Source organism: Oenanthe melanoleuca, chromosome 8 (genome assembly GCF_029582105.1).
Source record: "Oenanthe melanoleuca isolate GR-GAL-2019-014 chromosome 8, OMel1.0, whole genome shotgun sequence".
Lineage (NCBI taxonomy): Eukaryota > Metazoa > Chordata > Aves > Passeriformes > Muscicapidae > Oenanthe > Oenanthe melanoleuca.
In genome coordinates, this window is record NC_079342.1 from 5,431,036 (window position 1) to 5,443,821 (window position 12,786).

The window sequence follows — 12,786 nt, forward strand, 5'->3', positions numbered from 1 at the left end:
ATTCTTTACCAAGCACAAGGAACGGTGGCTGACATTTCGAAGTGCTGCTCTTTAGACATTTGTTCATTGTACATCTGTTTCAAGGTGGGTAGCATTGCTTCTAACAGAATATCAGGAATATGCAACCATATTTACTTTGTTTTATAAATTCTACATTTATAGCATTGCCTTGAAGATGTATTGTCATAACGTTGATGTACAAATTGATTGAATCTGTATAGAGCTGCTCCAGAAGTTTATGCTTTTTACTTTGCATGTGAATTCATGTGTGTCAAGGAATTGGAGTGAAACAGTTAAGGAAACACACTGCATGCCATTGAAAGAGTTCTTGTGACTTTTTTATTGCAGACTAAGTAACACATTTTCATAGGTAGGTCTGGCTTTGCTGGACATTCCCTTGAGAATGAAGCAGTTATTATCAGCTAGCACTTCCCTCTCTGGGTCTGTGACTCTGGGTACCAAACTGCTTGGGCTGTGCTAAGGCAGTTTTGGGGAAGAGGAGCATCTTTGGGTTGTTGATAGAAGTGAGCCAGGAGGAAAAATACATACAGTTAAGCACAGATAGAAATAATCTTTTTATCACAGCTCCACATTTCTCTCTCTACTGAGTGAACTGTTGCCTGCTCAAACTCCTCTGTTCAAGTCATTTGACCCTGCTCATTCTAGAACTTCATTATCCCTTCTCCAGCCCTGAGCCTTGAGATTTCTGTTCTTCAGTCTGGTCTCCAGTCCAGTCAGGCTTGTGTTACATTTCTGATAATCATGATGAGAAAAAAGTATGTGAACATAAGATTGTCTGTAGGATGACCATTAAAGAATCACCTCCCTGGCCACTGAGGGACTGTGCATACTGTCTCATTCAGGGTTAATGTAGTGGTGCTTAGGCTGGTCTTGGAAGATCAAAATCCCACTAGAATGCAGTTTGTCTGTGAAGATATTCCAGAGGAAGCAAACCTGTTCTGCTTTCAACATGAAAGACAGTATTATTCTGAATAGCTGAACTTTGTGGTACATTATTCACGGGTTATTAGAACTTCTGCTTCATCAGAAGCTGTTGTTAGTTTTTACTACCTTGCTTGTCTTCAGCAGATTTTGAAGAGAACTAAGTGTTTTGTTCACAAAGATTGCCTTGCATTCGTTTTAGGGACTCCAAGTCTCTCCAGCTGTCTTTGTGTTTGCTTTAGCAAATCTCCTAGGGCTAATGAGCAATTAGAAATTCATTAAGCCTGGAGAAATACCAGGTCACATTAGATACCACAATTCCAATCTAGCTGAGCAGCAATTCTGCTGAGTTAAGTGAGCAAATGGACACACCTGACTGCTTGTTTCTGCTGCTTTGTGGGCTGTTAAATGTGAGGACTCCAGCCCTGGCTATGGATCCTTTTGGCAGAGAGTCCTTAAATCAGTGGTGTGTGCTATACACACACAGAGGCAATTTCTGTGAACTGTGACTCCAGCTTGCCTGCTGAAGGACAGCCATGGTTCTGGAAGCCTCTCTGCCTCCTTGAGACTCCTTTAAAGAAGCCTTCAGTATAAAACAACAGATCCTCCTAATATTTTGGAATGAACTTTTTTAAGAAACTTGTATTTTTTAAAAAAATATTCAACTGGAATAGAGTCTTCTCCCTGAAGGTATTAAAAATAGAAAAGTTATTCACACTGCACAAGCAAACTCTTCTGACTAACTTCTATGACAGGTCTTGGACAAGATCCTGTACCATATACTGTTTCTTGAAAAAATGTAGACTGCAGTCTGTGCAGCTGTTTTAATTGTTTCTTTGTTTCCCACAGTGCTCATTTGAAATACTTTACCTCTGAATAAACTTGTGAATGACTGAAGTGTGGAAAAGCACTGAGCAATAATGGACTCCAAGCAGAACCATTGAATTGTTAAACCTTGAAATCATTAAGAGGAAGGCAGAAAGTAAAAGCAGATTTTCTGTCATTCCTAATATGAAAGTGACTTGATTTCAATATCTTTAAAATGCTGATAAACACCCTCACATCCAGGAGTTGCTTACTGGGAAACTTGGTTGTGGTTACTGTTTCAGAAATAGAATGTACTTCTACCAATTACTATAGAAGAGAGTATAAACAGTTTTGACTTTTTTTTTGTATAAGTAGGACATCAAGGGAGTTCAGAGAATAATCATTTTTTCCATATTAGACTACCTGCAAAATTACTTGTAGTAATTCTATGAGTAGTTCTATGTGGATACTTGTAACAGAAGGGAATTTAAAATCTTGAGTATGTTCTTCCCCTTTTGTGACAGTGATCTTGGAAGATCATGGACAGAAATGATTAATTCTGTAGAAAGCTTGACCAACTGTAGCTGCTTTTGAAGCAGAGGTTTTAGATCCATAATGCTTTTTCATACTATGTGGAATTACATTAATTTTGTGGAATGGGTCATGAATTTCTTTCATTTTCAATGAGATACCTAATTTCATGTAAAAATGTAGCACTTTTGGGTAATCTGGATGACTAGGCATGAAATGCTTTGGACAACTGTAGTTCTGGCATATTCATGAAAATGTTAAGGGCTTGTTGCAGAGGGATGCTCTCACTTTTGTGTTATAATCTAGTCAGGCTTCTATAGGCAAGCTCACCAAGGTTCAAAGGCTTTTGTTTCACCTGAGCTACCACTGTATGCAGCTTCACAAAAACTTCCCAGTTTTTTGCCAGTGTGGGGGGGCTGCCTGAGTGAGATGAGAGGGACTTTTCTGCAGCTGAGCTCTTCTTTCATTGATGTGTCTCAACCTCTGTAGTGTGACCAGGTTGTGTCATTCAACCTGATCTGTGCAAAAATCCACGTCCTGGAGGCTGAAATGGGACTGAAAGTAATTTGTACAAATAAAAGTGGGCGACAGGCTGAGACTGAAAATTATTTCAAAGACTGAATTCTTGGCACAGAAGAATTCTTGTTGGCAGTTTCAGGTATTAACATATTTGCTACTACAAATCAGGCATTGTTTCTCTATGGGCATCAGATAATCTGATGTCAGTCAGAAATTCAGTCACTGACATGCTGCCACCTGCATAAATACGCTTAGGAGCATCTAAGCAAAATGTGGTGGGATCTGATATTTGTTCATTTATGGGTTAAATAGCAATGGGTGTCATCATTCTGTTAGGCTGACAAAGTTCAACTACCATACTGAACAGGCCACAGACCTGACAATCCCTGAAATCAGAGTTTCTAGGCACCACATTTCTGCATTTGGTCACTTATCCACTGTCATTTTGTTTCCAAAATCTGAATAAAATGTACCACTCCGTTTGCAAAATGGTTAGTGGAAACACCATGTGTATAAAATTGTCTCTGCATTTTGTGGTGAGTTACATATCAAAGCTGTGTCTCCTCCCTGGTGTCCTGTCCCACTGTATTGCAGAAGCTGTCCTTTCGGCTGGGTCCAGCATTTGGAACGTAAGTCAATGGATCAGGTCGGATCAAGTATCTACAAAGAGAAATCACAGCTGTTACTAAAACATCATGGTGCAAGCCAGGAAGAGTGCATAGTTTGGTAATGTTGAAAAGACCTCAGCAAGACTTAGAGACTTACTTTAAAGGTGCTTAGTTTAGTTTATGTGGTAGCATTGGCAAGATTTTTTTTCAATTTAGTAAAAGGATGATGGGTTTATAACGTGAAAACTATACATATTATATATTTGTATGTGCATTTTAAGTATTTAAATATATAGTATAATTAGATGCCTCTTTAAATAGAAATCTCCATATTTTATTTTTTGCAGGTCTTGTGACTTTTTTTTATGTGTGTGCTTTAACTTACACTATATCATTCAGCTCTAATCTTGTATCTGGAGAAGGGTTGATCAGGATGTAAGAAAGGGTGTTCTGATGATCATTCATTTCATCTAGAGGAGAGAGGGGAAAAAAGTAGCAAATAAATTACATTTACAAATTAACTGTGAGAAGCATTACTTCAGACATTAATTTGATAAAAGTTCATGGAGCTGTAAAAAAAGTCTGGTGTCAGAGTGATTTCAAATAAGTTTAGCCATTTCTTTTCAATTGTACTCATATTGAAACTACCTGGCATTATTATCTTTTGAGTTATCTAATCTAAAAACATCCTGTTTTCTAATGTTTTAAAACTCTTCAGTCATAGCAATTTGAATGTAACCCAGTTTCAGGGTGATTTACCAATCTCTCCTGCAGCTTAGGTAAATTTGTGGTGAGCAGGGACTCCTGTGCTTGGCTGGTACCAATGATGACCAAGGTTAAATGCAGGTGTATGGCATTCTCATCCATTTCCAGATTTGTTCAACATAAACCACTTTTTTTCCCTTTTTCTGTTTATATAGGAAGCACTTCCCATTTATCATCTTTGCCAAGGGCTTGAAATGTGAAGGCTGTATAAATGGAAATTGGTTGTCTCTTGCATTTTTCACTGTTTTCCTAATGATGGGTTGAAATGAAGGCTGATATTTTTTATTTTTAAGTTTTAAGCTACACTTTTACAGATGCCATTGCAATATCTTTTCTATCATTTTCTCTTGGTACACTCCTTGGGCTGCTGCAGTGAGACTGGTTTTAATCTTATCAGAATCAGATAAATGTAATCAGATACAACATTTAACTATCAAGATTATGCTGCTTTGTAGATGGCATCTAATAGTCCTAAATTTGAGTAATGAAATGAATATTTACTTCTAGCTTTTAACTAGAATTTGAAAAGAAAAGCAGGAATACAACTAAGTTTTCTTGTTACTAATATAAATATGAATTAAATTTACAGAACTTTTTTTGTGTTTTGTGTGATCAAATGTTATTTTTGGTTTGTGAAACCCTGGAAAATATTTAGCCTTGAATCTTTCTGCAGAGAGTTGTATAGAAATATCTAAGAAAGAAGGCACAGAAGTTATCCAGATGGGGTGTGGAATAAAGAGCCTGTATTTCCACACCTAGAAATTCCTGGTGTTTCTAGGAAATTAGACCCCATAGTCCTTGGTTTTCCACCCAACATGCTACAGGGCCAAGGCCAGAGAAAGGCAAAGCTCACCTGTGGTGCATGTGTTAAAAAGTGTTCCAGAGCTCTTGCCCATAGCTTAAAAACCCAAAACAATTCTACAAACTAAAAAGCAACCTGACATCAGCCTTGCTGGAGAATGATTTGATGGATAAAAATGGCATCTAGAGACCTAGTGAAACATGCTTTCTAAAAATGACTTTCATATGATAATTTGGCATTATTTTTGAAAATTGTGGGGAAAAGGCAATATTCTTCACATACAAACAACTCCCTGCCTTGACATATGAGTGAACTTCACAACAGCCCTGCCTTCATCTTTATTTAGGGGTTTGTGGAAATATGGTGCAGCTCTTCCATGACTGGAGGATGTTTATAAATTCACCATACACATATCTACTAAATATAAATGTGACTGACATGCTGCCTTATGAGCCTTCCATCTCAGTATAGGAATGGGTGATAATAGAATGCATTAAAAACACTCCAAGTTACACTTGCTAAATAAAAAAAAAGAAACAACACAAACCTAAACCAACAAAACACAAAGCATTATCATAAACTCAGTATTCAGTTTTTGGCTCCATCATTCTTACAGATGAGTTCACCTTGCACCATGCTAATGCTAGTGAATACTGTAATAGTGGTACCGTATCCTGCTGGAGAAAGGCCCAGGTGCTTCATCCTGTTCTTCACGAGTTCAGCCAGCTCCTGCCTTTCTGACCTCCTGTAGAGGTTCATCCTCTGCTGGTTGATCTTCTCAGCAGTTTTGGCAGAGTGCCTGGGGGCCCTCCTGCTCAGGCGCCGTGCCCACTGCATGCTCTTCCTCCGCAGCAGCGGCTGCTCGGGCTGCTCGCTGCACGTCGAGTTCCGGTGGTTCCCGCGGCAGCTGAACTGCTCCTTGGTGTCCTTGGTGTCCTCCCACTCCTCCACGCTGATGGAGATTTGAGACTTGAAAGGAAAGTGGCAAGAGAGATAAAGGGCTGCATTAAATGGAAGCAGACGAGATGCTCTCTCTTTTTCCCAACGGTGCAGTTGGACACGAGGTTTGGCTGCAATGGAGCTGCTCCTTGTAGTTAGCAAGTGCTCCTGAGCTGGGCACCCTTTACCAAAGTTTTATTTCCATAGAAAAATGTCATTTATAATATAAAGACTTTTAGCAAGTGCAAAAGCAGGTAAGTGTTCTTTTGTGCTCAATTGCATTGTGATTCTGAGAAGATCAAATTTAGCCATCTGATATTGGCCTTCCTGAATCTAGGAATCAGGTCTGAATGACTTCTCCACCTTCTTCCCAGTCTGCATATTTTCAGAAATCTAAGCTGTGTGACTGCTTACAAGTAACACACACTTACATGTGTGTTGTGAATTCATTAAGTAATGGTTCAACTTTGACTGCACTGTTTTCAGTACTCTCTTAAGACCACCAGTAGAACACCTGTTAACTATGTCTCAAATTCCCAGGTCTTCTTGACCTTCCAGCAAACATGAAATTAGGATGCAGTAACCTTCAGTGTGATTCAGGGCACCTCTTGAGTAAGTGTCATTGATTCCTACCTTAAAGAATAGTGATATTATTCATATAGTGACAACCCCCCCATAATTAAGAGCCAAGATCTGTTGCTCTGTTGCTGTGTTTTCCTTATTCCACCCAAATAAGACCAATGGTATGTGCATGTACAAATGCTGAAATAACAAGGTGGATGGACTACAGGTGATTTCTAACAGACAAAAGTTCCCAGTGAACATAAGAGGAAACATTTCAAAAGATAACTTTTGTTAAGATAAATTCTTCTAATGTGTATTTAAGATTTAGTTCCTAGTTTCAAAACCACTTCCTTGACAATCCTCAGTTCCTCTTGCACTACTTGAATGTCTTTTATTGACACTGGAATAGCCAAGTGTTTGCTGGTGTCAGCACAAGCACATCACAAAGTTACTGGTCACAGATTTCAATGTGCCAAGTGTTTAAAATAAATACATGAAGTATAAAGCAAAGATGATGTAAATGAACAGGCTGAGTTCATGTGAATCCCCTCGAACAGAATATGCTGGTAGTGATCAGTGAATAAAGCAAATTTAACAGAGGAGCTACTGAATGTCCTTTCCCCACTAACATGAAATCCGAAAGCAAGATTCTGTTGACCTCATCAGTGCTGAATACAACCTTTCTGCAAGATCCTCACCACAGAATCTGTGAGGATTCTGGAATCAGTATTTGATATGAGTAAGCTGGATACAGTGTGAAAGATATATGTAAATCCTTAGCTTGAAGTTTTGAAACACTGGCATAGGTGAGCTGAAAGCATAAAAGAAGGTGATAAAGCTAAATATTTACTTCAGCAATGATGAAGTTTTTGTCACGCCTGTTGAGAAAGCTGTGCAGAATGGCCCTTTGCTATACATAAAGAAAAAAATTCAACTCTAAAGACAAAATCAAAGCCAAAACTCTCTTTCAAAAGCAGCATAAAAGTGTGTCTGCCAGTGGCAGCTGTTAACCATACAGAAGATAAAACTCCAGTGCAGAGTACTCCTGTGTGTCCCCCTCTGTTTTAACCAGTCTTGAACTTCATTTAAAAATACTTTTGTAACTATCATTACTTTGAGGTTTGGTTGTTTTCATTGAATTTCATTTTTTTGTTCTATAGCAGGTAAATCTGTTGCATGAGAAGCATGAGTGATGACATGTTGTCACTCCTGTGCCACACAGTGAAGAAACATTTGCCTTTAAACACTTGGTTTTGTTTGCCTTTAAAGGCAGGTTTCTGTGTGATGTATCCCACTGTGTGCCCTGAAGCATGTGATTGTTTATTTGTGCTTCCAGACAGCTATGACCCACTCAGGCATGGTGTTCTAAAAGAATGCCCTAAAATCTAAACACTGGGCTGGTCAACACATGGCAGAAATGGGAATGTAGTCACAGACACACTAGTGTGCATATTTGAGATGATGGTGATTGAGATATCTCTGGTGATAATACCAAACATCTTAACTTTAGATTAACTTTAGATTTTTGCTCTCTTGCCTTGCTGCTCCCTGGGAGCTGTGTGTAAAGTGTGAAACAGTTTGAAGGTGTAGCTTCATCTGTTCCATTCTGAAGCAGAGCCTTATTTTTGCCTTACTGCAAGTTCTATATGAACTAAATTTTACTGCTCTGCCTACCAAGAATGCTACATACATCCAGGGCTCTAGAAATGCTTTTCTGCTCCAAAAGCTGTCTAAACCATTGCTAAGTACAGCCACATTTTCCTTTTGTGATAAGCTTGGGGATTTTGCTCCACTAGCATTTTATTTGTTTGATGATCTTTTCACTGTAAAGATGATTTGTTACCTTCAGAATTCAACAGGAGCAGGCCCAAAAGGAACCAGAGTTGCACTGTGTTTCTTTCTCTGTCAGTTTTCAGATTTTTAGCCAGCTGTTTGTGTCCAGAACAATGCTGCATTAAGATCCATTTACTCAAGGATGATCCACTGCATAGTTCCATTTTCTGTAGGGATTTTACTTCCACAGTTGAACTCAATGTACAGTTTCTGGCTGGGAATGAGTTACATTTCTTCATAGCAGCCTATATGGGACTATGTTTTAAATTTGTGGTGATGATAATGTGTTAATAATGGGGATGTTTTTATTACTCCTGAGTGGTTACACTGAGCCTACACTGAGCCTTCTGCTTCTCACCCATCCCAGCAGCAAGTGGGCTGGGGGACAGCTGGGATGTCCCAAGAAGCTGGGAGGGGACACAGCTAGGACACTGATCCCAGCTGACCAAAGTGCTATCCCTTATCCATGGTGCTGTGCTCTGCAGAACAGCTGCAGGAAGATGAAGGAATGAGAGAACTTAAGGCATTTCTCTTCCCAGCTGTGCTTGATGAAGCCCTGCTTTCCTGGAGATGGCCAAACACCCCCTGCCCATCAGAAGTGAGAGCAAACTTTTTGCTTTGCTTTGCTTTCACACACAGCTTTTGCTTAAGTTAACAAACTGCCTTTACCTGAGCCCAAGAGTTTTCCCTCTCAGCCTCTCATTTTTCTCCCCATCCCACCTAGGGGGGAGCAAACAAGCCACCAGCTGTGTGGGGCTTGCTTCAACCAGGACACCCAGGAACAGGCAGACAATAAGCAAATACTTACTTGTGAAGCCATTTCTCGTGACTGACAAAGGAAGGGGGAAAAGAAAACAAAAGACAATTTAAACAGAAGTGAATCTAAAGACACAAATATGGACTATTAAACAGGAACCACAGAAAAGCAGCCGAGCAGGTAATGAAAAAAGATTTTGTATCTCTTTTTTGTATTTTTTTGTATGTAGTGGAAATGGTTTGGGTCATAGGTGTGATGGTCACTAAGAGGCAGGCTAGATTCACTTGTTATTTAGTTACTGGGTCACTGAAAACTTGCTTTATTTTTAAAGAAGTTATAAGTATCTGTCAGTGAAATGAGGACTTCTCATTTGCATAGTGAAAAAGGAAGTGCCAAATGATACACTGTACATATTAAATATTAATACTGGCATATTTTGTCCTCATGACTCAAGTTATTACCATGTTATTACCTGACAGCATCCAGGTATGTGCAATACACATACCTGGATTTAGTTTCTTATGTCTCTTTAAACTCAAATTGATAATCATGTTGAAGGTTCTCTGAGTTATAAACCTTCAAATATATCGTTAGTTCATAGTTCCTGAGTAAAAAGTGAGCAAACTACTTTTCTCATTTCCATTTTAAACATCTTACCCAACGACATTCTTCTGGCTTAATGTATCGAAAAGCTAAAATGATAAACTATGCTAGTATTTCATTAATGAAGTAAGTAAGAAATTCCTTTGACCTCAAAATAAACACTTTGTAGAAAGATTTGGGCTTTCAGCATCTCTATGTTTGAAGGTCTCTATCCATAATGGCCACAGACACAGAGATGTTGTTCTTTCATATTCTGGGGAAGAGGTAGGTGAGGGGAGATTTCCCTGCCCCTCTCCAGAGGGGAAAGGTTGTACAAATTCTGACTCACTAAATAAGAAACTGCACAAGCAATTTGTGTGGAAATACCACTGGGGGTCTGCATTCAGAGCCTTCAGCTTAAGAAGACCAACAACTGCTTTTTCTTTACTTAATAAAGGAGGAGTGCCATCTTCCACATCTTCCACACCTGATAATTTGAAAATTTAACTAGGAGGTTTTTCCAATGTCCCTTCCTTACTCCTCTACCTGATTTAACTCAAATTCTTTGTGAGATTAACTGTGAAAGTTGGTAGGAAGTAATAAGAGAACTCATTCTCTCTTTTTGGACCTGAAGTTCAATAGCCAGCCCTGAATAAAGCATTGCATGAATTTTTTCTTATCCTTATTAAATGAATTCTTAAAATCTGGTATGTCCTCTGTTTTGTGGAAAGCTGTGATAGACCTTTTTTTCATATTAGCAGTGAAGCTGACTACATTCTTCTCCAAGAAATGGTTTTGATGGATTATGTTAAGGCTACTATAGTTCAAAAGACATTACTGCAGTGACAGAGTCCACTGGCTAAGCTGTAAAAGCCACATGCAGAGATAGCATTGTTCTAGAGACATACCCATGAACTGGGTGAAATCTTGCACAGCTTTTTATCACCCTTTTATAATACTAACTTCAACTAAATGTACTGCCACATGGGTAAATCTTGCCATTAAGCATTATATACCCAAATGTTTTCTAATATTTTTCTGAAATATGGAAAAGAAAATATAAATTACCTCTCTTGGAAATTAGTGTAAACTACGTCTGAGTATTCCAGAAGAAAGGAAAGATTTGTTGCTGGCTGTTGCATTTTCAAACCATGGTTTAATGAGATGGCAGTACTAATGGTCATATAAACAAATGGATAATACGTGACAGAAATCAAAGCTGCCCCAACAAAAAAAGTATGTTAAATAGCCAGGAAAAAAATATTTTCGCTGTTTTTTATAAACAGAGAGATGGAGAAATGTACACATTTATGTGGCAAACACAGAAATACATATATAAAATACAACCAGTGTTCAACAGCTGGATTTAGAGAGATCCCACAATACTCTGAATGACACTAACTAGAAATGAGCAACAAGAGAATGAAAGGAGGCCACGTGAGCAGTGAAATGCCACCTGCTTTGAGACACAAGTGCCAGAGGGCTGGTTCCAGGGTTTGTTGCACACACTGCTGTTAGTGAGCACAGCAAGGTGAGAGCACAGCAAGGTGAGAGCACAGCTCGCTCCAGAGCCAGTCCTGCCGTGCCCTGCTGCCCCCTGTGTCCCATCCATCCATTCCCAGCAGGAGCACAGGAGCAAAGGCCAGTGCCCACTGGCTCTGGGGCTCAGCCTGGGCTCCTGTGACCACCCAGGTGCCAGCAGAGGCACTCTGCAGCCAAACCCCCAGAAGAGCACAGTGAACTGACCCACCTCGGATGTTGTGAGCTTCTGGGACTCTGTCCTGTAGACTCCAATTGGAATGTCTCCTGTAGAGGAACAAAGCTTCTGATACAGTCTGGCATATGTCCTAATCCACAGATCCTCTTCTGTGATTTTCATCTGAACAAATAGGAGGGAGGACTTTTAGCTCTTGAGGGTTTATCACTTGTTCACTATGCTACTCATGAAAAAAAAATTAAAACTAAACACTAGCTGGTAATTATCCCATTGTAGTGTTGCACCTTTGCTCTACCACAAATCTGCAACTTCTCTTGAGTTTGTAAGACTGTTTCTTTTTCTTTCTCCATGTTTAGAAGATATTACAGTGGAAGCAGTTTAGAATTATGAACTTCTGGTCTTGGTTTAAGATTACTTAAAATTTACATGGCAACCTTCACCCAGTGTCTATATTTGACTAAAATATAAATGAATAAACTAAGTATTTTCAGCAGTAAGAAACTGGTGTGAACAGACTGGAGTGCATGAGTATTTTGAATTTGAATGTTGTCCACCAGACTGCAGGCTGAATACATGAGGACAAGGGAGTGGGGAGGAAGTAATACACTAAGCAGAAGTGGCATAAGAAGGCTTAAATGAAGCTCACTTATTTCATTACTAGCTTTATTTTGAGATGTATGAGTTCCTTTCTAGAGATTCAATTGTACTTTAAAGTGTTCTTACATTCCCTGTGAAGAAGTTTAATGATTGACCAAGAAATACGTAATTTTTATTTAAAGTACCTCCTGCCTATAAAGAACTTGTTCTTTATAGACCCCCATAAAGCAACTTGCAAATAACTCAACTTGTATTGATCTGTTTGCTACCCAGGGCATGATGGATGTGGGAGAAAACAGAAAGGTGGGGTTTATTTAAATAAAAATTACTTCAGTTGTTTAAGTTTTTATGAACACAGTTAAATTGCATTGTGTAATAATGGCACAGGTAATAACAAGATGACTTTGTAACTCTAGCTCCTAGTCATTTAACACATCTAATGTATACATCTTTATGTAAAAACTAATTATACCCTTTATTGCCCACAGGAATAGGGATTGGGAGATGGTCCTGGCCAGGTTGCACAATATAGGTAGCAATTCCTGGTTTTTATACACTTAATTTCCAAACTGGTTTCTGAACTGCCATTGCTATTTCATATAAAATGTACTATTCCTGTGTTTTCCTGACACTCCAATTTTCTGATGAATAGAATGCACTGTGTTTTCTTGGGGAGATGTTTGTTGCTATGGAACTAAAAATGGGTATGTTTTCTGTTTAGTTTCCTCATCTTCTCCCTGATGAGAAAGGAAGCAGATGGCCTTCCCTGAACTTTCACAAAAGGAAATGCCATGCAAAGAAAGTTGAAGTATATTGCAGACAG

General features: G+C 38.9%; 1 protein-coding gene across 4 annotated transcripts in view; it reads right to left on the minus strand.

Annotated features, from left to right (window-relative positions):
• Positions 1-320: 320 nt before the first annotated feature.
• Positions 321-12,786, minus strand: part of KCNT2 (potassium sodium-activated channel subfamily T member 2) — a 111,819-nt gene continuing 99,353 nt past the window's right edge. For 2 of the 4 annotated variants that reach the window (XM_056498206.1, XM_056498209.1), the window contains 5 exons: positions 11,400-11,528; positions 9,119-9,139; positions 5,643-5,943; positions 3,793-3,877; positions 321-3,459 (listed from right to left, as the gene is read on the minus strand). In XM_056498206.1, the coding sequence (XP_056354181.1) occupies positions 3,348-3,459; positions 3,793-3,877; positions 5,643-5,943; positions 9,119-9,139; positions 11,400-11,528 (648 nt within the window). In that variant the 3' untranslated portion in view covers positions 321-3,347. The remainder of the gene's footprint in view (positions 3,460-3,792; positions 3,878-5,642; positions 5,944-9,118; positions 9,140-11,399; positions 11,529-12,786) is intronic. The other 2 variants (XM_056498207.1, XM_056498210.1) reach the window with 1 other exon arrangement.